Source organism: Ranitomeya imitator, chromosome 4 (genome assembly GCF_032444005.1).
Source record: "Ranitomeya imitator isolate aRanImi1 chromosome 4, aRanImi1.pri, whole genome shotgun sequence".
In the NCBI taxonomy this organism is placed as follows: domain Eukaryota; kingdom Metazoa; phylum Chordata; class Amphibia; order Anura; family Dendrobatidae; genus Ranitomeya; species Ranitomeya imitator.
In genome coordinates this window covers 324,213,700-324,237,322 of record NC_091285.1, presented here as the reverse complement: position 1 = coordinate 324,237,322, position 23,623 = coordinate 324,213,700, and the positions used below count along the sequence as shown (strand labels likewise).

The 23,623-nt window shown below is 43.9% G+C and overlaps 1 protein-coding gene across 1 annotated transcript in view; it reads left to right on the top strand.

Moving 5' to 3' along the window:
- Positions 1–4,247: 4,247 nt before the first annotated feature.
- The window catches only part of GPR37 (G protein-coupled receptor 37), a 130,619-nt gene continuing 111,243 nt past the window's right edge, over positions 4,248–23,623 (top strand). Inside the window, exon 1 of the mRNA XM_069764909.1 lies at positions 4,248–6,203. Within this exon, the coding sequence (XP_069621010.1) occupies positions 5,211–6,203 (993 nt within the window). The 5' untranslated portion in view covers positions 4,248–5,210. The remainder of the gene's footprint in view (positions 6,204–23,623) is intronic.

The window sequence follows — 23,623 nt, the reverse complement described above, 5'->3', positions numbered from 1 at the left end:
CTTGTTTACTCACACTGAGCATGCCCAGGGCAGGGTCTCCCATTGGAGGTCGAGGGCCACATGTTCGGTCACATGCTCAGGTGCTGCAGTACATTCCATTGGTCCTTCTGGAAGGTCCTGAAAGGGCAAAACATGCTCAGGTACTGCAGCACTTTCCATTGGTCCTTCTGGAAGGTCCTGAAAGGGCAAAAGCTTCAGTAGCAGTTTCCTGTGCTGCAACTATATAAACTGCGCATGACCGCACGGCCATGCGCTAGTATTGTCTTCTGTTATGTGCTTTGCGCCAGTGTGGTCACATGTATGTGTGTTCAGGGACCCGGCTGAAATAAGCCCCTAGAATGCTGGCTCCTCCGGCAAGGAGATTGAGTCTGAGTGTATTCAGGGACCCGGCTGAAATAAGCTCCTAGAATGCTGGCTCCTCCGGCGAGGAGTTTTGTGTGTTTGTGTGACCACTGACTGCTCTCTGTTTGGGCAGTTAGCCTGTGCCTCTGTGGAGTCTAACAGGGCACAGTGCTTTCCTTTCACGGCTACTCAGTGAATTAACTGAGTTAGTCTATACCGCCATATAGCTCCGCCGTTTGCTAGCAGCAGGTACTCCTGCACGGTGGACCCCGGGCTGCGAACGCACCAATATCAATAAACATCTCTATTTACTCGGTGCGTTCTGCTAGCCTTAACAGTATATTATTCCACATGTGTTAATTCATAGTTTTGATGCCTTCAGCGTGAATGTACAATTTTCATAGTCATGAAAATATAGAAAAATCTTTAAAAAAATGAAAAGGTGTGTCCAAACTTTTGGTCTGTACTGTATATATATATATATATATATATATATATATATATAGATAGAGATAGATAGATAGATAGATAGATAAAGGACTTTATTCTGGCTGTGTGTTTTTATTTACAATACAACTACAGGATTAGTAATGGTAATGAATAGGTGTCTCATAGACGCCTCTCCATTACTAAGCCATGAGATTGATGTCGCTGGACAATACAAAGGTGACATAAACCCCACAAATATGAGCCCCATTTGTCACCGCCACAGGGCAAGTGAGAGGAGCAAAGTGCCAGAATTGGAGCATCTAATAGATGAGTCTTTTCTGGGCAGCTGCAGGCTGCTATTTTTAGGCTGGGAGGGGGCAATATCCATGGCTCCTTGCCAGCCTGGGAATATCAGACCCCAGTTGTCTGCTTTAGCTTGTCTGGTTGTCAAAAATGGGGGAGACTCAAAGCCATTTTTTAAGATTATTTATTTAAATAATTCTAAAAAAACGGCATGGGGATACCTCTATTGATAACCAACCTTGCTAAAGCTGACATCTGAGGGTTGCAGCCCCCAGCTGTGAGTTTTGCCTGGCTGGTTATCAAAAATACAAGGGAACCCATTTTTTTCCTTATTATTACTATTTCTTTACAGCGCAGGCATTGGATAATGAATACTCCAATCAGCCGCTGCCTTCTTTCTCTGATATTAGAGTAGTCCCATCAGCCAACGCCAGTAACCGGAGGTAAACTTTTTACCTCCATTCACAGCTGCAGGCTCCCGCTATCATTTGACAGCGTGGGAACCGCGGCTGTCTGACTAGCGGTAATCATTTTTCCACTGGTCAAAGGCAGTGTATGCCACGCTGTCATGTACATAACAGTGTGGCAAACACTGGATGTTTCATGTCCCCATTCAAGGGAATGGGGTTTGGATTCGGGTACTGTTCTGGCACCCAAAGTCAAACTTTTTTTTAACTGTTCGGCTGGACCCGAACATCCAGGGGTCCGTCCATCTCTAATCATCCGTCCTGATGAATGTGCTGAGCTTTTCAATGTACTTTCACAGATATCCTTCTATGTATAATGTGTACCTATTTGAAAATTCCATTGTATTATGCAGAATATAGTGTTATTTGTGCCACTCAATTATTCCATTGGTATGTGTAATATAATGCCTTTACACACAAATACATATATTATACTGTTTGACACCTAATGTACAATACAGTATCTATTTAAAATAATATTTTCCTTTCATATACTATGTTTGCAAATTATATTTCTATCCCTGAAACTGCCAAGCTTATAGTTCAAGGCTACGGTCACACTATCAGCATTTGGTCAGTATTTTCCATCAGTTTTTGTAAGTCAAAACACAGAAATCACGGTATTTGCATGGAACACACTGTACATCCGATACCCCATGGAAATGGCCAATTTGTGGGATACCACACCTTTATTACCAAGGAACATGACTCTGGAATGGAGGGGCACAGAAAAAAAAAAAAGAAAAACTGTCCCAGAATTAGTGGAATAGCGGCAATAGGAAAATATAATAATGTGTGCAAAACTCTAAAGCGCTGCGGAATATGTTAGCGCTATATAAAAATAAAGATTATTATAAAGATTATTATTATTATACTTTGAAAAAAATCCAGTTCACTTTACTGTTTTTTTCAGTTTTTCCCAATATGGTATTGCGCATGTATATTCTGGACATGACGTGCACAGTGTACTTTCACCTAAGTAGACCTGAGAAAGAATTGAATGTGTTTTCCTGCAGGCAATGTAAAGTTTTGATTTTAACTCCTCCTTTAATACAAGAGAAGATAGTATTCTGCTACAGATGGATCTGGATAAGTTGGAAACTTGGGCTGAAAGGTGGCAGATGAGGTTTAACAATGATAAATGTAAGGTTATACACATGGGAAGAGGGAATCAATATCACCATTACACACTGAACGGGAAACCACTGGGTAAATCTGACAGGGAGAAAGACTTGGGGATCCTAGTTAATGATAAACTTACCTGGAGCAGCCAGTGCCAGGCAGCAGCTGCCAAGGCAAACAGGATCATGGGGTGCATTAAAAGAGGTCTGGATACACATGATGAGAGCATTATACTGCCTCTGTACAAATCCCTAGTTAGACCGCACATGGAGTACTGTGTCCAGTTTTGGGCACCAGTGCTCAGGAAGGATATAATGGAACTAGAGAGAGTACAAAGGAGGGCAACAAAATTAATAAAGGGGATGGGAGAACTACAATACCCAGATAGATTAGCGAAATTAGGATTATTTAGTCTAGAAAAAAGACGACTGAGGGGCGATCTAATAACCATGTATAAGTATATAAGGGGACAATACAAATATCTCGCTGAGGATCTGTTTATACCAAGGAAGGTGACGGGCACAAGGGGGCATTCTTTGCGTCTGGAGGAGAGAAGGTTTTTCCACCAACATAGAAGAGGATTCTTTACTGTTAGGGCAGTGAGAATCTGGAATTGCTTGCCTGAGGAGGTGGTGATGGCGAACTCAGTTGAGGGGTTCAAGAGAGGCCTGGATGTCTTCCTGGAGCAGAACAATATTGTATCATACAATTATTAGGTTCTGTAGAAGGACGTAGATCTGGATATTTATTATGATGGAATATAGGCTGAACTGGATGGACAAATGTCTTTTTTCGGCCTTACTAACTATGTTACTATGTTACTATGTTAATAGTAATTGCTGTTTTGTTTCCACCCTGTACTTAATAATCTCGGCCAGGAGCTATATTTTTTAAAATAATTTTTTTTATTACAATTTTGCTCTTTCATCACAAGTAATTACAAGTAAGTACAAGTAATCACAAGTATCACCCCTACTCTGGAACCCTCTACCACAACACATCAGCCTACCATCGAAACCTTCAAAAAGAACCTGAAGACCCACCTCTTCCGGCAACCCTACAACCTGCAGTGACCACCGATCGACCAAACCGCTGCACGACCAGCTCTATCCTCACCTACTGTATCCTCACCCATCCCTTGTAGATTGTGAGCCCTCACGGGCAGGGTCCTCTCTCCTCCTGTACCAGTTATGACTTGTATTGTTTAAGATTATTGCACTTGTTTTTATTATGTATACCCCTCCTTACATGTAAAGCGCCATGGAGTAAATGGCGCTATAATAATAAGTAATAAGTAATTATGATAGTATATGATATCGTACTGTCAAACTTTACGTCCAAATATAGAACTAATATTGTAATCCTATAGTTATATTTGTTAAAGGTATCACCATTTTGGATTTCAATGCAGATATTCTGTATTACTTACTGGGAAAGAATTCAGCCAGCTGCTTCTAGACCTTACTTGCAGCATTAACAGCTTCTGTTCATTCCCCCACTCCCCCTCCTGCGCCGCCTTTGTGTAAGCTTCAGTACTGAAAACTGGCTATGTTTTGCCCAGACAGAGAATGGCACTGCTGCCGCAAGTGCTACTACAATGTACTGAGGTAAAGGATTATGGTCTCTTTGTTTGAAAAATCCAATAGGGCATAAATACTGCCTTTAAAATGCCAGTCTGGGTCTTAAGTAGCCACCTTTCTTGTGGGAGATGCAAGCAGATACATGTGAGGGCACCCAGCAAGGTGTGATAATTGCTCAGAGTGACATTAGATGGAGAGATAGTGTAGAGAAGGGAGGAGAGAGGCTGTCTCGGTTACAGCCATACACAGGCGCAGAGAATAGGCTTGTAAACCCTACAGGCGGGGCTCTTTTCACTGACAGCAGCAGTACAGCCAGGGAGAAGCCTTCAGAAACAGAGGCTCTTCTTCTGCATCTTGAGGGCCAACAGGGCTTCTTCACCTTCTCCTCAACCTATGCTCTCTAGAAGTCAGACAAGGAAACCTTCAAGAAAATTGTTAAGTCTTCTCGCTCTTTCCGGCCATGGAAGCCTGTTGTCTTTTTTTTTGACTGTCCAGCCTTTAATCTGATCTGATGACATCTCTGCAACCTGTTTACTCTGAGCCTAGGAGGGATTATTTTCATTTGTGATTATTAGGAGCAGGAAGAGCCATCCCTTGATGTCTTTGCAATGAAGCTCTGAAAGAACATTTAAATGAGCAGCCAGGGAATAGCGAACAGTTCTTACAAAGACAGTGGCACAATTAGGGTGGAGCCCTGGTATTTCTATGAATGTACAGCATTGGCAACCTGAACTTTTTTCTCCTGACAGCTTGTGCACTGATGCTGGAATGACTTCCACTCATTGAATTGCGGTGTCATTTACCATGTTTCAGAGGTGAAACTTTACTCCAAGGAGTGCGTAATTTATTTACACCCTGGTATTTCTCTGTCTGTTCTCACTGCTTTGTCTGGCACTGTGGAATCAGGTGACATGCACAGAACCAGCGATTTCCTTCTTGCTTTTTAACTGTATGTTTTCTTTTAAACATGCTCTTACCAATTTATACTACATCTTTTTTATTTTTTGGAGCATCAATAGTGAGTAATCATGAATTGCAAGATGATCTAAAGGTGAAATATGAAGATGGCGCAACCTGGTGCCATGATCCATCTCCTTTTCTGGACAAAGTTAATTCTAAAAGGACAAAGGGTCAAACTGTTGACGAGAAGTCTATCCCAGGTGGGGGTCTAAGAAGCATTATTTGCAAATTTTTACACCCAAGCTTAAGCAAGCCTATAGATTCTGCATTGATTGAACAGAATTCACATCAGCAAAATGGCAAACAAGGACAGAGAACACCTGCACCGAATATGCCATCTGAAACCTTTCCCAAGGAGCATAGAAAACTGAGCATCACAGCCATGGAAACCAGGTATGAGGCTGAAACACCTGAGCAGCATCCTAAGGATCACATTGCCATGGTATATATCAGTGCAAGACATAAAAGGGAAGCATATGAACGGCAGTGGAAGAAAGGAAATGACAGCTCAAATAAAACAAACAGTGAAAAAAAACTATTGGTGGATTTGAATGAAACTTTGCAGAGTTCCAATGTTGGAAAAGAGACAGAACCACATGCATTGTCGTTAAATGGATCGGTACCCTATGCTACCAATGATTTGAAAGTGTTCTCCGATAATATGGAAGCTAATCAAGCTTTAGTACCAAAAAACGCAACAAATAAAAAGCTTCACATTAAGAATCCATTTTACCCTTTAACAGAAGATTCGTATGGGGCATATGCAGTCATGTGCTTATCCATCATTATATTTGTTATTGGGATTATGGGTAATATGGCTGTTATGTGCATAGTTTGCCATAACTATTATATGAGAAGCATATCCAACTCACTTTTGGCAAATTTGGCCTTTTGGGATTTTTTGATAATTTTCTTCTGCCTCCCATTGGTAATATTTCATGAACTAACAAAAAAGTGGCTGCTGGAGGATTTCTCTTGCAAAATCATTCCTTATATTGAGGTAATATTTCTTAAATGTGTTTTAATAGATTTGTTATATATCATATTAGTTTAGAATGCACTGTGCATGTTTACCGCCAAATTAATTGTAGTGTTTTGCCATTGACAGCTTTTATATTATGTACTGTTTGGAATAATGTTCTAAGAGACTTTATCTCCTTTATATGATACGGCTGCCTTGTAATGCACACATAATGTTCTGTTAGTGCAGTGTTTCTCAACTCCAGTCCTCAAGACCCACCAACAGGCCATGTTTTCAGGATTTCCATAGGTAATGGAGTTAATGCTGGAGCAGAAAATGAAATTATCACCTGTGCAATACTAAAGGTACCGTTACACTAAACGACTTACCAATGATCACGACCAGTGATACGACCTGGCCGTGATCATTGGTAAGTCGTTGTGTGGTCACTGGGGAGCTGTCACACAGACAGCTATCCAGCGACCAACGATCCGGGGAACAACTTTGGCATCGTTGAAACTGTCTTCAACGATGCCGAAGTCCCTGGGTAACCAGGGTAAACATCGGGTTGCTAAGCGCAGGGCCGCTCTTAGTAACCCGATATTTACCCTGGTTACCATTGTAAAAGTAAAAAGCAAACAAACAGTACATACTCACATTCCGATGTCTGTCACGTCCCCCGGCGTCCACAGGGTTAAAACTGCTTTCGACAGGAGCGCTGCTAATGCACGCGCTGCTGCCGAGAGCTTTCCCTGCACTGTGTCAGCGCCGGCCGTAAAGCAGCGGTGATGTCACCGCGTGCTCTGCTTTACGGCCGTCCGGCGCTGACACAGTGCAGGGAAAGCTCTCGGCAGCAGCGTGTGCATTAGCAGCGCTCCTGCCGAAAGCAGTTTTAACCCTGTGGAGGCCGGGGGACGTGACAGACATCGGAATGTGAGTATGTACTGTTTTTTTTTTTTTTACTTTTACAATGGTAACCAGGGTAAATATCGGGTTACTAAGCGCTTCTCTGCGCTTAGTAACCCGATATTTACCCTGGTTACCAGTGAACACATCACTGGATCGGCGTCACACATGCCGATTCAGCGATGACAGCAGGTGATCAGTGACCAAAAAAAGGTCCTGATCATACCCAGCGACCAACGATCTCCCAGCAGGGGCCTGATCGTTGGTCGCTGTCACGCTTAACGATTTCGTTAACAATATCATTGCTATGTCACAAAAGCAATGATATCGTTAACGAAATCGTTATGTGTGAAGGTACCTTAGGAGATCCTGAAAACTTGACCTGTTGGTGGGTCTTGAGGACCGAAGTTGAGAAACATTGTGTTAGTGGATCCAATAGCACCAAATAAATAGACACTGAGGCCACGATTCATTAAATGGGTTGTTCACTAGTAGGTCAACTCCTTCTTGATCAAAATGTTTGGCACCCATAAAGTAAAAAAGCTTATACTCACCTCGCATCCCAGCACAGTGTCAGCATTTGTGGTCCCTGGGCTCTCATGCGGTTGTGACACGTGACGCCGGCACCCAGTCAGCACTTGTGTCACTGTCCCCGCCTTCAGACAAATCGAACACGAGGAAGTCTGGGCTGCAGCTGATCTTTGACTTCCTCTTCATGCTCAATTCGACAGGAGGCAGGGATAGAAATGCCAGCACTGATTGGGTGCAAGCGTCACGTGTGAAAATAACTGCACCAGAGCCCCAGGACCACGAGTGCCGACACCGCCGGCACAGCGTTGCCGCGGGAGGTGAGTATAACCGTTATTATTTTATGGGGCCAAGCAAGGAGTATGACAAGAAGTTGTCCAAGTAGTAGACAACCTCTTTAAGTCTGGCATTGTACATGCCAGTCTCAAAGATGCGGCATTGTGGAGTAAGATGCACCTGAGTCATTAAGAGGTGCATGCTACTTAATGAATTTGTCTCATTTTATCACTGGTGTACAGTGTACAACTCAGTGTGTCTTCCAAAAAAATCTTACTCCAGACAGGGACAGGTGTAATATTTCTGGAATAAGATATGCCACTACTGATCATGAACTGTATGGCATGTGATGCCACACCACCATCCTGCCCCAGCTCAGGACGGTCGAAAAAATGTTGGAAACCTTTGGCACAACCCTTGTGTTGTGCAAAACTTTGTCTTTTTAAGGTTTTTACGTTAGACTTCTTATATAAACATATTAATTTATAGGAACTTTAATTCCTGATGTGGAAAATGACATTACTACACCATGTAATGCAGTTAGTCAGGTAATCCCCTTTGCCAATCAGCAGGAGGAAACTGATGTTTATCATGCAGAGTGTGCTTCCTGACACATCTGCCCTTTATCAATCTGAAGGTCTCATAGCCCTTTAGTTGTTACTATAAAATCTATTAGCATAAAACTACTGGTGTATTCCCTTTTATGTTTACTGGTTTGTGTTTTACAATGAATTAAAAATCTTGCCTAAGACTTTTAGATTATTGACCTATCTTTTGAGATAGGTAACCAGTATAACATATGTGGACATTCAACACCCTCCACCGACCAGCTGATCCTGGCAGCCGTGGCTGAATGTGCTGGGTTTCGGAGCTCTACAGCACAGCTCGGTCTATTAAATATAGGCCACAGTCGGGCCCCCTATTGATTCAAATACAGGGAAGATATGCAGTACCCAGACGAGGCCACTACTCCATTACTGGAACTGTGCAGTGCAGTTCGGCAACTCAACACATCTGACCGCCATTGGGAACAGCTGACTGGCAGAGATGTCGTGCTACCACCAATCAGATATTGATGACCTATCCCAAGGATTTAATATAAAAGTCACAGAAAACTCCTTTAAATGTAATAGGATAGTGGTTACATAATTCCTATTTGATATTTTAAAACCATTTCGTACCCTATAGAGATGGGCGAACCCAACCGATAAAGTAGCTTCTGTACCAAAAAACTACTGTTCGGGCATGTACACCAAACACAGGAGCAGTAGTCTCTTCAGCCAACGCCAGTGACCAGAGGTGAACTTTTTGCTTCCGATCACAGCTGCAGGCTTGTGCTGTCATTTGACAGCGTGAGAACCGTGGTTGTCTGATCGGCGGTAATGATTTTACCGCCAATCAGAAGCAATGTTTGTGTGGCAAACACTGGATATTTTGGCCCCCCATTCAAGTGAATGGGCTCCAGGTTCGGGTCCGGGTACTGTTCTGGTACCCAAACTTTTTTTTTTTTAACTGTTTGGCCGAACCCACCTGACCCAAACATCCTGGGATCCACCCATCTCTAGTAACCTACTTCTTTTACATACTATTAAAATCCACTTTTCAGAATTAGAAAGGTTACATGCACAGGGGCATATACACAGAGGATTGTTATTCTGGATATTCAGGACAGAAAATCTGCTGCAGTATAGTAACAAGATATGGGTTTTATGAAATCTCTTCTACAGTCCACAGCGCAAGCTTATTTGTAACCCATGTTGATCTGTGTTTCCGATTTCACACTATTCAATGCAAAGGGTATAATTTGCATTCTATCAGCACCATTTTCAAAGGATATCCGTACAATTTGGTGTGGATTTTGCCACTCCATAACTGATGTTTGTACGTGCCCCCAAAAGTTTGCCTGCTCCCCTAGAAATTGTGTTAGACCTTATCCATGGGCTCTACGAAAGCTAAACTGCCTGTGAACTGATGTGGGACTCATTCAGGACAAAAAAGAAGCAGATCTATCATTTTCCCTATTGTGATACAACTGGCATAGGAATCTGGATTTGGAAAATTGTTTCACTTGAACCTGAATGATTTCTGCATGTTTTTTTAGAATATAAGATACTATGTTTAATTAACATATATACCCTATTCTGGAGTTTCTCTTGACAAGAACCAACTGGTACAATATCTAGTAAAAGATGAGCAGGAGAGAGTGTGTGCCAAGTTTTTGTCTCCGCTTTGGAAATAAATATGGTCTCCTAAAGCTGTTTTGCCTGTCTCCAATTGCCATGCATATTTGTTCCTTATTTAAAAGTGATCAGCGTAACGTCAGTGCCAGTTTTGTGCCATTCAGTCTGTATCCCTGCCAACCTCACAGCGAACTGGCTATAGTCCACTATTCCTCACATTGTGCATGACCGGGGGAAAAAATCAGCAGTCAATGCTGCCATCATTGTTTTTCTTAATTTAGAAATATATGTATGATATTTGTTATTTCTAAAAGAGAAGTATGCACATGACAGTATTGCTGTTCTGACTTTATCCACTTCTCTGGTCTGAATTATGTGATGTTGGAATGCACAATTTTACATCTTGCTTCAACTTGTTTTTCTCTCAATGAATGCTGTAGTCAGTAGTCACATATTGAAGAAAATTTGCTTTTAAAAATTTCTATTAATTACTATTTAATACATAGATTTAGAAAGGACAAAATCCCAACTGCATAATGGCGTGTTATTTTTTAGAAATCTGTAATTAAAATTTCATACTGTGCATTTTAGTTAAAAAAAAAAATACCACATGCTAGAGTAGCAGTCAATGCTCTCTCTTAGCAATTGTAGTCATTAATTAGGACAAGTAGAGAGAGAGACCTGGGACTGGTTCCCTTTCTGCCAGGCAATATAGAACCATATCAAATAAATATAAATATACGGTAGTTATTACATAGACATATAGGGCCACATAACATAAAGGTATATGGCAGCCTGATCAAGCACAGTGAAGGTCATAATCTACATCCCTGGTGGTCTAGGGTGGCAGTGACTAGATATGCTAAAGAAGCCCTCTCATCAAAGTTTTCATCCTCTTAATATATTGCAATAATCATATTATATAGCACTGTGTACTTATAATTGCTCGTTTTGCCTTTTTACCCAGCTAATTCTTTTATTTTCCTTTATTTGTATGATATCCTATAATTAAAAACTGATGAGCCGAATCTTTCTAAGCTCTATGTAGAAACAGGGGGTCAATTTTCCCTGTATGAGTCATAAGTCACTGCAAAATTCCCTGGCAGGAGGGAGGAGGAAGCAGATGGATCAGGAGTGGAAGAGGGGTATGATAAATGCAGGGAAAAAAAGACTCCCTGTTTCTACATGGAGAAAAGAGAAGAACTACCTGGGTAGAAAGGCAAAATGAGCAATTGTAAGTACACAGTTTTATATAATACGATAATTGCAAGGCTGCTTTTGTATCACATTATTGGAAATGCTTATAGGTCAGGAGACCTATAAAAGGTCATGCTTCTGGCCTGAAGTGTCATTTAAATTAGACAGAAAATAATATATGTTAAAGGGGATTCATTCAGTGCCCCATGAAAAATAAAAACGATGTATGCTCGCTTCTCACAGCTTCACTGTTACAGTGATGTCGGCCCTGCTGTTTCCAGCTGGTAACCTGACATTTTTATGGCACGTGGTCACTAAAGCCAGTTAAAGCTCCTGATTGGCTGCAGCTCATTAATATTACATCAAGTAGACATCCATTCTGATGAAATAGAAAAGGCTGCAGCTGTCACGTCATACAATGTCACATCTCCCACCAGGAACAGCAGCACCAACGTCACTGGAACAGCGTCACTGTGGGAGAGTAGTATACACTGTTTTTATTTTCTACAGGGCCCTCATTTAATTAAGTAGGGGGTTGTCCAATGTTGGATAACTGTTTTAACCACTTACTGAACTTGGACTTAGGCTGGAGTCACACACAACATATAAAATATTGGTCCGTTTTACACGGACGAGAATGGCACAAATGTTTCATGAACAGTGATCCGTGTGCAATGCGAGGATGCGATTTTTCTCAAAAAAGTATCCGTATGGCATCTGAATGGCGAGATTTTCTTGCCGGCTTGCAAAATGGACACATAATGGAGTCATGGGCTCAAATATTCGTGAAAACATTATAGAGAGAGAGAGAGAGAAAGTAAACAAAAAGGTAAACAGCACAAAAAGATGTAAAAAAGAGGACTTTCCTTGAGAAAGGATTTGTTTTATCTGAAATGTTGCCACGCCACAGGGCATTAAAGTCCTCACTTTTATATCTTTTTGTGCTGTTTCCCTTTTTGTTTACTGTCTGAAAGGCCATTGAAATGCTGGTCAGGAGGGAAGCGTGCACGCTTTAAGGTATTTTTACTGGTGCTGTTCCACTTTTTCTACACATATATATATATATATATATATTTTTATATATATATATATATATATATATATATATATATATATATATATATATATATATTTCTTACAGAGGTAGATAGCAGAAAACTCGGTAAATCATATGTCGGCTTTTGCTAAACCATTACCAAACCCAATAGGATATGAGACATGGTTTAAACACAGTAAACCATTGCATTTCTGTTTTATTTTTATATATCCCTCCCTAATAATGTTAGTAGTGTGTGTGTAAAATTTTGGAGCTCTAGGTGTTAAATTAAAGGGTTAATTCACAGAAAAAAATGGTGTGGGCTCCCACGCAATTTTCTCTGCCAGAGAGGGAAAGCCAGTGACTGAGGGCAGATATTAATAGCCTAGAGAGGAACCATGGTTATTGGCCCCCTGGCTAAAAACATCTGCCCCCAGCCACCTCAGAAAAGGCTCATCTGTAAGATGCGCCTATTCCTGCACTTAGCCTCTTTCTTCTCACTGCCCTGTGGCATTGGCATATGAGGTAACAAGGGGTGAGTGTCACCTTGCTATTGTAAGGTGACATTAAGCCTGGTTAATAATGGAGAGGTGTCAATAAGACACCTATCCATTATTAATACAATAGTCTGAAAGGGTTAAAAATACACACATTAAGAATAAAGTATTTTAATTAAATAATTACACACACTGGTTTAACATCTTTATTGTACTCTCAATCCAAGTGAAGCCCTCTTTTTTCTGTAAAAAAAAATCCAAAATAAAAAAGCAACAATATCCCTTACCTGTCCGCCATACAGTCAAGTCCCACACTGTAAATCCATCTCAAGGGGTTAATTCGTTTATAACCTGGAGCGGTGCTAATGCGATCGGCCGAGCTGTAAACCACGGAGGAATGAATGAAAAGCTGCCTGTGCAGCCTCCCCGCCTGACCGGTCATGAACTGATTAGCGTGGGAAAGTTTCTGAACATTTTCCCACGCTGTCAGTTCAGCGCATCAGGCGGGGAGTCAGCGCATGCTCAGTGACTACCGCTGACGTCACTTAGGCTGCGCTAACTCCCCGCCTGAGCTTTTACACACTTACACTACTAACATTATTAGGGAGGGATATATAAAAATATAACAGATATGCAATGGTTTACTGTATGTAAACCATGTCTCATATCCTGTTGGGTTCTGCAATGATTTTACAGAACCCGACAATTGAATTATCGGCTATTTTGCTATATAGCTCTGTATGAAAAAAAAAAATATATATATATATATTTGTGTGTGTCAATGACATTATATATATATATATTAGATGGTGGCCCGATTGTAACGCGTCGGGTATTCTAGAATATGTATGTATGTATGTACATCGCGCTGTGAGTGGGGGTTAAATTTCGCGCCAATATCGCTGATTGGTCATGCCCGGCTGGCCGATTAGCGAAGCGTGGTTCAAATCCAGTGCCAATTCGCGGCCGGACTGCGCTTGTCTAGATTGTCAGCCCCAATGAGGACAGTGATGATGATGTCTGTAAAGTGCTGTGGAATTAATGGCGCTATGTAAGTGAGTAAAATAAACAGTCGCAGAAAACACACTGCAGATTGTAGGGAATTCCATTGATGGAGGAGCATCTAGAGAAACCCGCACCGCAAACCACAGCACAGTCCGCGTGTAAAGCGATCAGACTATATTGCAGCCTCAGTGTAATCACAGTGTGACCCCAGGGCACCTTCACCCAACTAACCTCTGACCACAGCTTCAGGTGAGGGGTGTGCAGAACTCCCACCATACACACAGGGGTATATAGCACTGGACCTCAGAGTATAATACTGCACATTTGATTCACCAAACTTCTCGGGGTGATTGGAGATAATCTGCTCATCCTTAGACCACAGCGGTATGGCCTTCACCCATCTGATACACATGGCATATCCTAAAAGTAATCGTCTTTTACTAACATTGCACATCTGGTCACAAAAGCATCAGACAGGCACAAATGTGCCAAAGGGGTATGAAAAAAACAGCCACATTGATGCCAACTGCTGCTGTAGTCACAGATCAGTTCTCCTAGAGCCTATCATGTAGGACCATCAGGAGATGAGATCCTCAGGAGATGGCACACTGTACCCTGCACACCGTACCCTGCCCACTGCACTTTGCCCACCGTATCCTGCACACCATACCCTGCACACAGCACCTTTCCCACTGTACCTTTCCCACCGTACCCTGCACACCGAACTTTGCCCATCGTACCCTGCACACCGTACCCTGCCCTCACCCATCAGCGACTTGGACCTCCTGGACTCTGAGCCTCGCTGTGTGTTTCCAGCCTCTGCTAATACACTGGGTCGCAGCAGAGACCTGCAGTACAGATACAGAGCCTCAGTGTCTTCTGCAGTGAGAAAGGAAGACACCCGCTCACCATGAAGAACACCCGGTTCGCGTCTGGATAGGGGAGCGAGTCCTGGGGTCTCACCCGCACGTTACACGGCAGCTTCACCTGCAGGCTGCTCAGCGGGTGCACGATGAGGGTCAACTGCTTCAGGCTCTTATTCCGGGACTCCGCTGCCCAGTTACCTAAGTGCCGTGTGCCGGCCGCCAAAGACCACCCTAAACGGCCGCGACATAGAGGGAGACTTGTGAATTCTGTTGTCGAACTCCCTCCTGTGGTCGTGAATGGTACTTCGGCGAGTTCTGTCTATGGGCTCCCTCTGGTGGCTGTGAGTGAAGCTGCTGCTTCTGAGGTTCCTTACACAGGTGACGTGGTTTATCCTTTGGTTGACTGCTCTATTTAACTCCTCTCAGATCGTTACTCCATGCCAGCTGTCAATGTTTTTGCATTGGTTCAGTTCGCTCCTGGATCTCTCTGGTGACCTGCCTTCTCCTGCAGAAGCTAAGTTCCTGATAGTCATTATTTGTTCACTGTTTTCTTGTCCAGCTGGTTTTCATGATTTTGTCTTGCTAGCTGGAAGCCCTGGGATGCAGAGTGGCCCCTCCGCACCGTGAGTCGGTGCGGAGGTCTTTTTTGCACACTCTGCGTGGTCTTTTGTAGGTTTTTGTGCTGATCGCAAAGTTACCTTTCCTATCCTCTGTCTATTTAGTAAGTCTGGCCTCCCTTTGCTGAAACCTGTTTCATTTCTGCGTTTGTGACTTTCATCTTTACTCACAGTCAATATATGTGGGGGGCTTCCTTTACCTTTGGGGAATTTCTCTGAGGCAAGGTAGGCTTTATTTTCTATCTCTAGGGCTAGATAGTTCTTAGGCTGTGACGAGGCGCCTAGGTCTGGTCAGGAGCGCTCCACGGCTATTTCTAGTGTGTGTGATAGGATTAGGGCTTGCGGTCAGCAGAGCTCCCACATCCCAGAGCTCGTCCTGTATGAGGTTTAACTATCAGGTCATTCCGGGTGCTCCTAACCACCAGGTCATAACAGGAGACCATTATTGCCCTATAGCAGCCATGCAGACACTTCTCTGTTTTCTCTGTGCACTGTACTCCCTGCCTCTGGGAAATGTAGTTAAAATGCAGAATACTACATGGCCTATGAGGGTAAGCAAACTACAACTCCCAGAATTCTGAGGCCCATAAGTAACACGGCCGGACTTAGCCTGTCGCTGATTGAATCAGCGACGCGGGATTTCCTTTAGACAGACAAACAGACGGAAGTGACCCTTAGACGACTATATATATATATATATAGATATATAGATATACAGGTGTATGTATATATATATATATATATATATATATATATATATATATATATATATATATACAAACACACAGTGCCTTGCGAAAGTAAACGGTTCCCTGGAACTTTTCAAACTTTTCCCACATATCATGCTTCAAGCATAAAGATACCAATTGTAAATTTTTGGTGAAGAATCAACAAGTGGAACACAATTGTGAAGTTGAATGAAAGTGGTTATTTTAAATTTTTGTGGAAATTCCCAAACTAAAAAGTGGGGCATGCAATATTATTCGGCCCCTTTAACTTAATACTTTGTTGCGCCACCTTTTGCTGCGAATACAGCTGAAAGTCGATTGGGGTATGTCTGTATCAGTTTTGTACATCGAGAGACTGAAATTCTTGCCCATTCTTCCTTGGCAAACAGCTCGAGCTCAGTGAGGTTTGATGGAGATCGTTTGTGAACAGCAGTTTTCAGCTCTTTCCACAGATTCTCGATTGGATTGAGGTCTGGACTTTGACTTGGCCATTCTAACACCTGGATATGTTTATTTGTGAACCATTCCATTGTAGATTTTGCTTTATGTTTGGGATCATTGACTTGTTGGAAGACAAATCTCCGTCCCAGTCTCAGGTCTTTTGCAGACTCAAAGAGGTTTTCTTCAAGAATGGTCCTGTATTTGGCTCCATCCATCTTTCCATCAATTTTAACCATCTTCCCTGTCCCTGCTGAAGAAAATCAGGCCCAAGCCATGATGCTTCCACCACCATGTTTGACAGTGGGGATGGTGTGTTCAGGGTGATGAGCTCTGTTGCCTTTACACCAAACCTATCGTTTGGCATTGTTGCCAAAAATATAGATTTTGGTTTCATCTGACCAGAGCACCTTCTTGCACATGTTTGGTGTGTCTCCCAGGTGGCTTGTTGCAAACTTTAAACACCACTTTTTATGGAAATGTTTGAGAAATGGCTTTCTTCTTGCCACTCTTCCATAAAGGCCAGATTTGTGTAGTGTACGACTGATTGTTGTCCTATGGACAGACTGTCCCACCTCAGCTGTAGATCTCTGCAGTTCATCCAGAGTGATCATGGGCCTCTTGGCTGCATCTCTGATCAGTCTTTTCCTTGTTTGAGATGAAAGTTTAGAGGGACGGTCGGGTCTTGGTAGATTTGCAGTGGTATGATACTCCTTCCATTTCAATATGATCACTTGCACAGTGCTCCTTGGGATGTTTAAAGTTTGGAAATCATTTTGTATCCAAATCCGGCTTTAAACTTCTCCACAACAGTATCACGGACCTGCCTATTGTGTTTTTTTGGTCTTCATGATGCTCTCTGTGCTTCAAACAGAGCTCTGAGACTATCACAGAGCAGGTGCATTTATACGGAGACTTGATTACACACAGGTGGATTATATTTATCATCATTAGGCATTTAGGACAACATTGGATCATTCAGAGATCCACAATGAACTTATGGAGTGAGTTTGCTGCAGTGAAAGTAAAGGGACCGAATAATATTGCACGCCTCACTTTTCAGTTTTTGATTTTCCTCAAAAATTTAAAATAACCTATTAATTTCGTTCAACTTCACAGTTGTGTTCCACTTGTTGATTCTTCACCCAAAATTTACATTTGGTATCTTTATGTTTGAAGCATGATATGTTGGAAAAGGTTGAAAAGTTCCAGGGAGCCGAATACTTTCGCAAGGCACTGTATATCTACCTATTCTATGTTATTATTATTATTATTATTATTTATTGTTATAGCGCCATTTATTCCATGGCGCTTTACATGTGAGGAGGGGTAAACATAATAAAAACAAGTACAATAATCTTAAACAATACAAGTCATAACTGGTACAGGAGGAATGAGGACCCTGCCCGCGAAGGCTCACAATCTACAAGGGATGGGTGAGAATACAGTAGGTGAGGGTAGAGCTGGTCATGCAGCGGTTTGGTCGATCGGTGGTAACTGCAGGTTGTAGGCTTGTCTGAAGAGGTGGGTCTTCAGGTTCTTTTTGAAGGTTTCGATGGTAGGCGAGAGTCTGATGTGTTGTGGTAGAGGGTTCCAGAGTAGGGGTGATACGCGAGAGAAATCTTGTATACGATTGTGGGAAGAGGAGATAAGGGGGGAGTTGAGTAGGAGATCTTGTGAGGATCGGAGGTTGCGGGTAGGTAAGTACCGGGACACGAGGTCGCAGATGTATGGAGGAGACAGGTTGTGGATGGCTTTGTACGTCATGGTTAGGGTTTTGTAGTGGAGTCTCTGGGCAATGGGGAGCCAGTGAAGGGATTGACAGAGGGGAGAGGCCGGGGAATAGCGGGGGGACAGGTGGATTAGTCGGGCAGCAGAGTTTAGAATAGATTGGAGGGGTGCGAGAGTGTTAGAGGGGAGGCCACAGAGCAGGAGGTTGCAGTAGTCAAGGCGAGAGATGATGAGGGCATGGACTAGGGTTTTTGCAGATTTATGGTTGAGGAATGAACGGATTCGTGAAATATTTTTGAGTTGAAGTCGGCAGGAAGTGGAAAGGGCTTGGATATGGGGTTTGAAGGAGAGATCAGCGTCAAGGATTACCCCAAGGCAGCGAGCTTGTGGGACTGGGGAGAGTGGGCAGCCATTTACTGTAATGGATAGGTTTGTTGGGGGGGTCGCGTGAGATGGGGGAAAGATGATAAATTCTGTTTTGTCCATGTTAAGTTTCAGAAATCTAGCGGAGAAGAAGGATGAAATAGTGGACAGACATTGAGGGATTCTGGTTAGAAGGGAGGTGATATCTGGTCCAGAGATGTAGATCTGTGTGTCGTCAGCATAGAGATGATACTGAAAGCCATGAGATTCTATGAGCTGTCCCAGGCCAAAGGTGTAAATGGAGAAGAGCAAGGGCCCAAGGACTGAACCTTGTGGGACTCCGACAGATAGAGGGCGAGGTGAGGAGGTGGTGTGTGAGTGGGAGACGCTGAATGTCCTGTCTGTTAGGTGTTATGAACAGGTAATTCAGAACCACAATGGACCTTGAAGTTCAGAGCACACAAAGTGACCTGACAATTACCAAAAACATAGGACGAGCTCTGAGACGTGGGAACTCTGCTGACCGCAATCCCTAATCCTATCCAACCACACTAGAGGTAGCCGTGGAGCGCTCCTGACCAGTCCTATGCGCCTCGAGCACAGCCCTAGAAACTAGCTAGCCCTAAGAAAGAAAAATAAGCCTAGCTTGCCTCAGAGAAATACCCCAAAGGAAAAGGCAGCCCCCCACATATAATGACTGTGAGTTGAGATGAAAATACAAACGCAGAGATGAAATAGATTTAGCAAAGTGAGGCCCAACTTACTGAACAGACCGAAGATAGGAAAGATTGCTTTGCGGTTAACACAAAACCCTACAAACAACCACGCAGAGGGGGCAAAAAGACCCTCCGCACCGACTAACGGAACGGAGGTGCTCCCTCTGCGTCCCAGAGCTTCCAGCAAGCAAGAAAAACCAATATAGCAAGCTGGACAGAAAAAATAGCAAACAAAAATAACACAAGCAAAACTTAGCTTATGCAGGAAGACAGGCCACAGGAACGATCCAGGAGGAAGCAAGACCAATACTAGAACATTGACTGGAGGCCAGGATCAAAGCACTAGGTGGAGTTAAATAGAGCAGCACCTAACGACTTAACCTCATCACCTGAGGAAGGAAACTCAGAAGCCGCAGTACCACTCTCATCCACCAAAGGAAGCTCATAGACAGAACCAGCCGAAGTACCACTCACGACCACAGGAGGGAGCTTGGCCACAGAATTCACAACAGTACCCCCCCCTTGAGGAGGGGTCACCGAACCCTCACCAGAGCCCCCAGGCCGACCAGGATGAGCCACATGAAAGGCACGAACCAGATCGGCAGCATGGACATCAGAGGCAAAAACCCAGGAATTATCTTCCTGACCATAACCTTTCCACTTAACCAGATACTGGAGTTTCCGTCTCGAAACACGAGAATCCAAAATCTTCTCCACTATATACTCCAACTCCCCTTCAACCAAAACCGGAGCAGGAGGATCAATAGATGGAACCACAGGTGCCACGTATCTCCGCAACAATGACCTATGAAACACGTTATGGATGGAAAAAGAAGCTGGAAGAGTCAAACGAAAAGACACAGGATTAAGAACCTCAGAAATCCTATATGGACCAATGAAACGAGGCTTAAACTTAGGAGAGGAAACCTTCATAGGAATATAACGAGATGACAACCAAACCAAATCCCCAACACGAAGTCAGGTGTTAGGACTACAGAGATGGTACGAGAGTGGACCCTCTGGACCGTAGAAGTCCCCCTCGTGGGCGAGCAGACCCGGTGTTAACCAACCCCTATACAGGGGCTGTTTAGGAGCAGGCCCAGAGGTTACCTTACCACGGTAGCGGATACCAGATGGGACGGCTCAAGTAAAGGGAAGGCTGAGGAGTAGACAAAACTGAGGACCGGAATCAGCAGCGGAAAATCCAGAGGCAGAAGACACGGGAACGGAAGGCAGGAATCGGCAGAGGAGAACCAGGGATGGAGAGGGAACTGAAACAAAGTAACGGAAAACAAACACAGTAAATAGTAGCGCCGGAGCGCAGAGCAAGTACAGAGACACAGCGAACGGCCAGAGACTAAGCAAACACTAAAGATACTCAGGCACCTCCTAGCAGAGGAGGTGGCCTGAAATACCGTGCTCTCCATGGTGATTGGCTGCAGATGCACCACACCCGGTGCTAGGTGATCCGGAGCTGTGAGGCTGTATCTAATGCTGAAGCCTGTGCACCTGCGCAGGAGCGCCGGAAGTAGGGGCACAGGAACGAGCGATGCCGGAAGAAGATGGCGCCGCCCGAGAGGAGGAGAGGACAACGCGCTGAGCGCTGAAAGAAGAGCGCGTGAGGGGGGCGGAGGCGGCACGCTGAGGACCAGGAACAGAGCGGTGAGCAGCCGCTGTAACAGTACCCCCTCTTTAAAATCTCCCTTCCTAAAACTAGAGAGGAATTTGTTAAGTAGACGAGGTGCATCGATATTCTCTCGAGGTTCCCAGGATCTTTCCTCAGGCCCAAACCCCTTCCAATCCACTAGGAAAAACTCTCTCCCGCGAATACTCTTCTTGGCTAGAATATCCCTCACCTCAAAGATGTTATCAGCATGGACAGGCTGAGGAGAGGTACAGGAAGAAGGATGGAAGCGATTAAGAACAACAGGCTTGAGCAGAGACACATGAAAAGTATTGGGAATCCGGAGCGAAGCGGGCAACTTCAGCTTGTAGGCAACTTCGTTGACTCGACTCAGAATCTCGAAGGGACCGATGAAACGAGGACCAAGTTTATAGGATGGTATCTTGAGCCTAATGTAACGAGAGGCGAGCCAAACTTTATCGCCTGGTAAAAATGAGAAAGAATCTAAGCGCTTCTTGTCGGCATGTCTCTTCATTTTAACAGAAGTCTTTTTGAGAGCCTCTTTAACCTCACCCCAAATTGCAGAAAAATTTAAAGTCAAAGAGTCTGCTGCCGGAACTCCAGTAGTGGAAGAAATTGGAAGAGGCATATTCGGATGTTGTCCATACGACAAAAAAAAGGAGACTTGGCTGAGGATTCACTAGAATGATTGTTATAGGCGAATTCGGCCCAAGGCAGAAGGTTTACCCAATCATCTTGGTGGGAGTTGATGAAATGACGAAGATAGGCAGTCACAATCTGATTTGTTCGTTCAGCTTGACCATTAGTCTGAGGGTGATAGGCTGATGAAAAATCTAGTGATACCTTCAAAAGCTTGCATAACACTCTCCAGAATCGTGATGTAAACTGGACTCCTCGGTCAGACACGATGTTTAAAGGGAACCCATGGAGTTTGAAGATATTAGAAATAAAGATCCTCGCCAATTCTGGAGCTGAGGGAAGTCCAGACAAGGGAACGAAATGGGCCATCTTAGAGAACCGATCTACCACCGTAAGGATGGCTGTACAACCAGAGGATCTCGGTAAATCGGTAATGAAGTCCATGGCGATGTGTTGCCAAGGACTCGAAGGCACAGGAAGAGGAAGTACCCCTCCACGAGGTAATTGTCTAGGCACCTTGCACTTGGCACAGGAAGGGCAGGAGACGACAAACTCCTCGACATCATGACGTAACGAGGGCCACCAATAGTAGCGAGAGATGAGAAGAGAGGTTTTTCTAATCCCGGCGTGGCCTGCCAATTTGGAGGAATGTCCCCATCGCAGCACTGTCTCTCTGTCCTTCTCAGTGACAAACGTCTTACCCGGGGGTGGACAGCTTATACTTAAAGGGGCCACAGTAACGATTTTACCGGGATCCACAATATGCGCTGGTTCCTCTTTGATGTCCTCAAGTTGCGAAAGTCTGGACAGGGCATCTGCTTTGACGTTCTTGTCGCCAGGACGAAAACGAAGCTCAAAGTCGAAGCGGGCAAAAAACAGGGACCATCGAGCTTGCCGTGGATTAAGTCTGTGTGCGGTCTGAAGATAGGCCAAATTCTTGTGGTCAGAAAAAATCACAAACGGATGAAAGGCTCCCTCCAGAAGATGCCTCCACTCCCCAAGAGCCAGCTTTATGGCCAAGAGTTCTCGGTCCCCAATGGTATAATTTCGTTCCGATGCTGAGAATGTCTTGGAAAAGAAGCCACAGGGAACCAGGCGACCAGTAGAAGATCTTTGAGAGAGCACTGCCCCGGCACCGGTAGAAGAGGCATCCACCTCGAGAATGAATGGTCTATTGATCTCTGGATGGTGTAAAACGGGAGCGGAGGAAAAGGATTGCTTCAGAAGCTCAAAAGCTTTTTCGGCCTCTGGAGTCCAAGTCTTCGGATTGGCACCTTTACGAGTGAGAGCAGCAAGAGGCCGAACTACCGAGGAGAAATGTGAAATGAACTGCCTGTAGTAGTTGGCGAACCCTAGAAAGCGCTGGATGGCTTTTGTTCCATAGGGACGTGGCCAACTGAGAATGGTTCTCAGCTTCTCAGGGTCCATCTTGAGACCAGAATCCGAAATGACGTATCCGAGAAAAGGCAGTGAAGTCTGTTCGAAGAGACACTTCTCAAACTTAGCATAAAGACGATACTCTCTAAGGCGTTGCAAAACCAAACGGACGCTTCTTCTGTGAGATGATAGGTCAGCCGAAAAAATTAGGATGTCGTCTAGATATACTACCACACAGGAGAAAAGAAGGTCTCGGAAAATGTCATTGACGAATTCTTGGAAGACTGCGGGAGCATTGCAGAGACCGAACGGCATGACTAGGTATTCATAATGCCCGTCCCGAGTGTTAAAGGCAGTCTTCCACTCGTCGCCGGCCCGGATTCGAACAAGATTATAAGCACCTCGAAGATCCAGCTTCGTAAAGATTCGTGCTCCTCTTAATCGGTCGAAGAGTTCAGGAATAAGGGGCAGAGGGTACTTGTTCTTGATAGTAATGTTGTTCAAACCTCTGTAATCAATGCAGGGTCGAAGAGATCCGTCTTTTTTCTTGATGAAGAAGAACCCCGCACCGGCAGGGGAAGAAGACTTTTGGATGAATCCCCTAGATAGATTCTCTTGGATGTACTCAGACATAGCTTTAGTCTCAGCAGGAGACAGAGGGTAAATCCTCCCTCTAGGTGGAGTGGAACCGGCAAGAAGTTCGATCGGGCAATC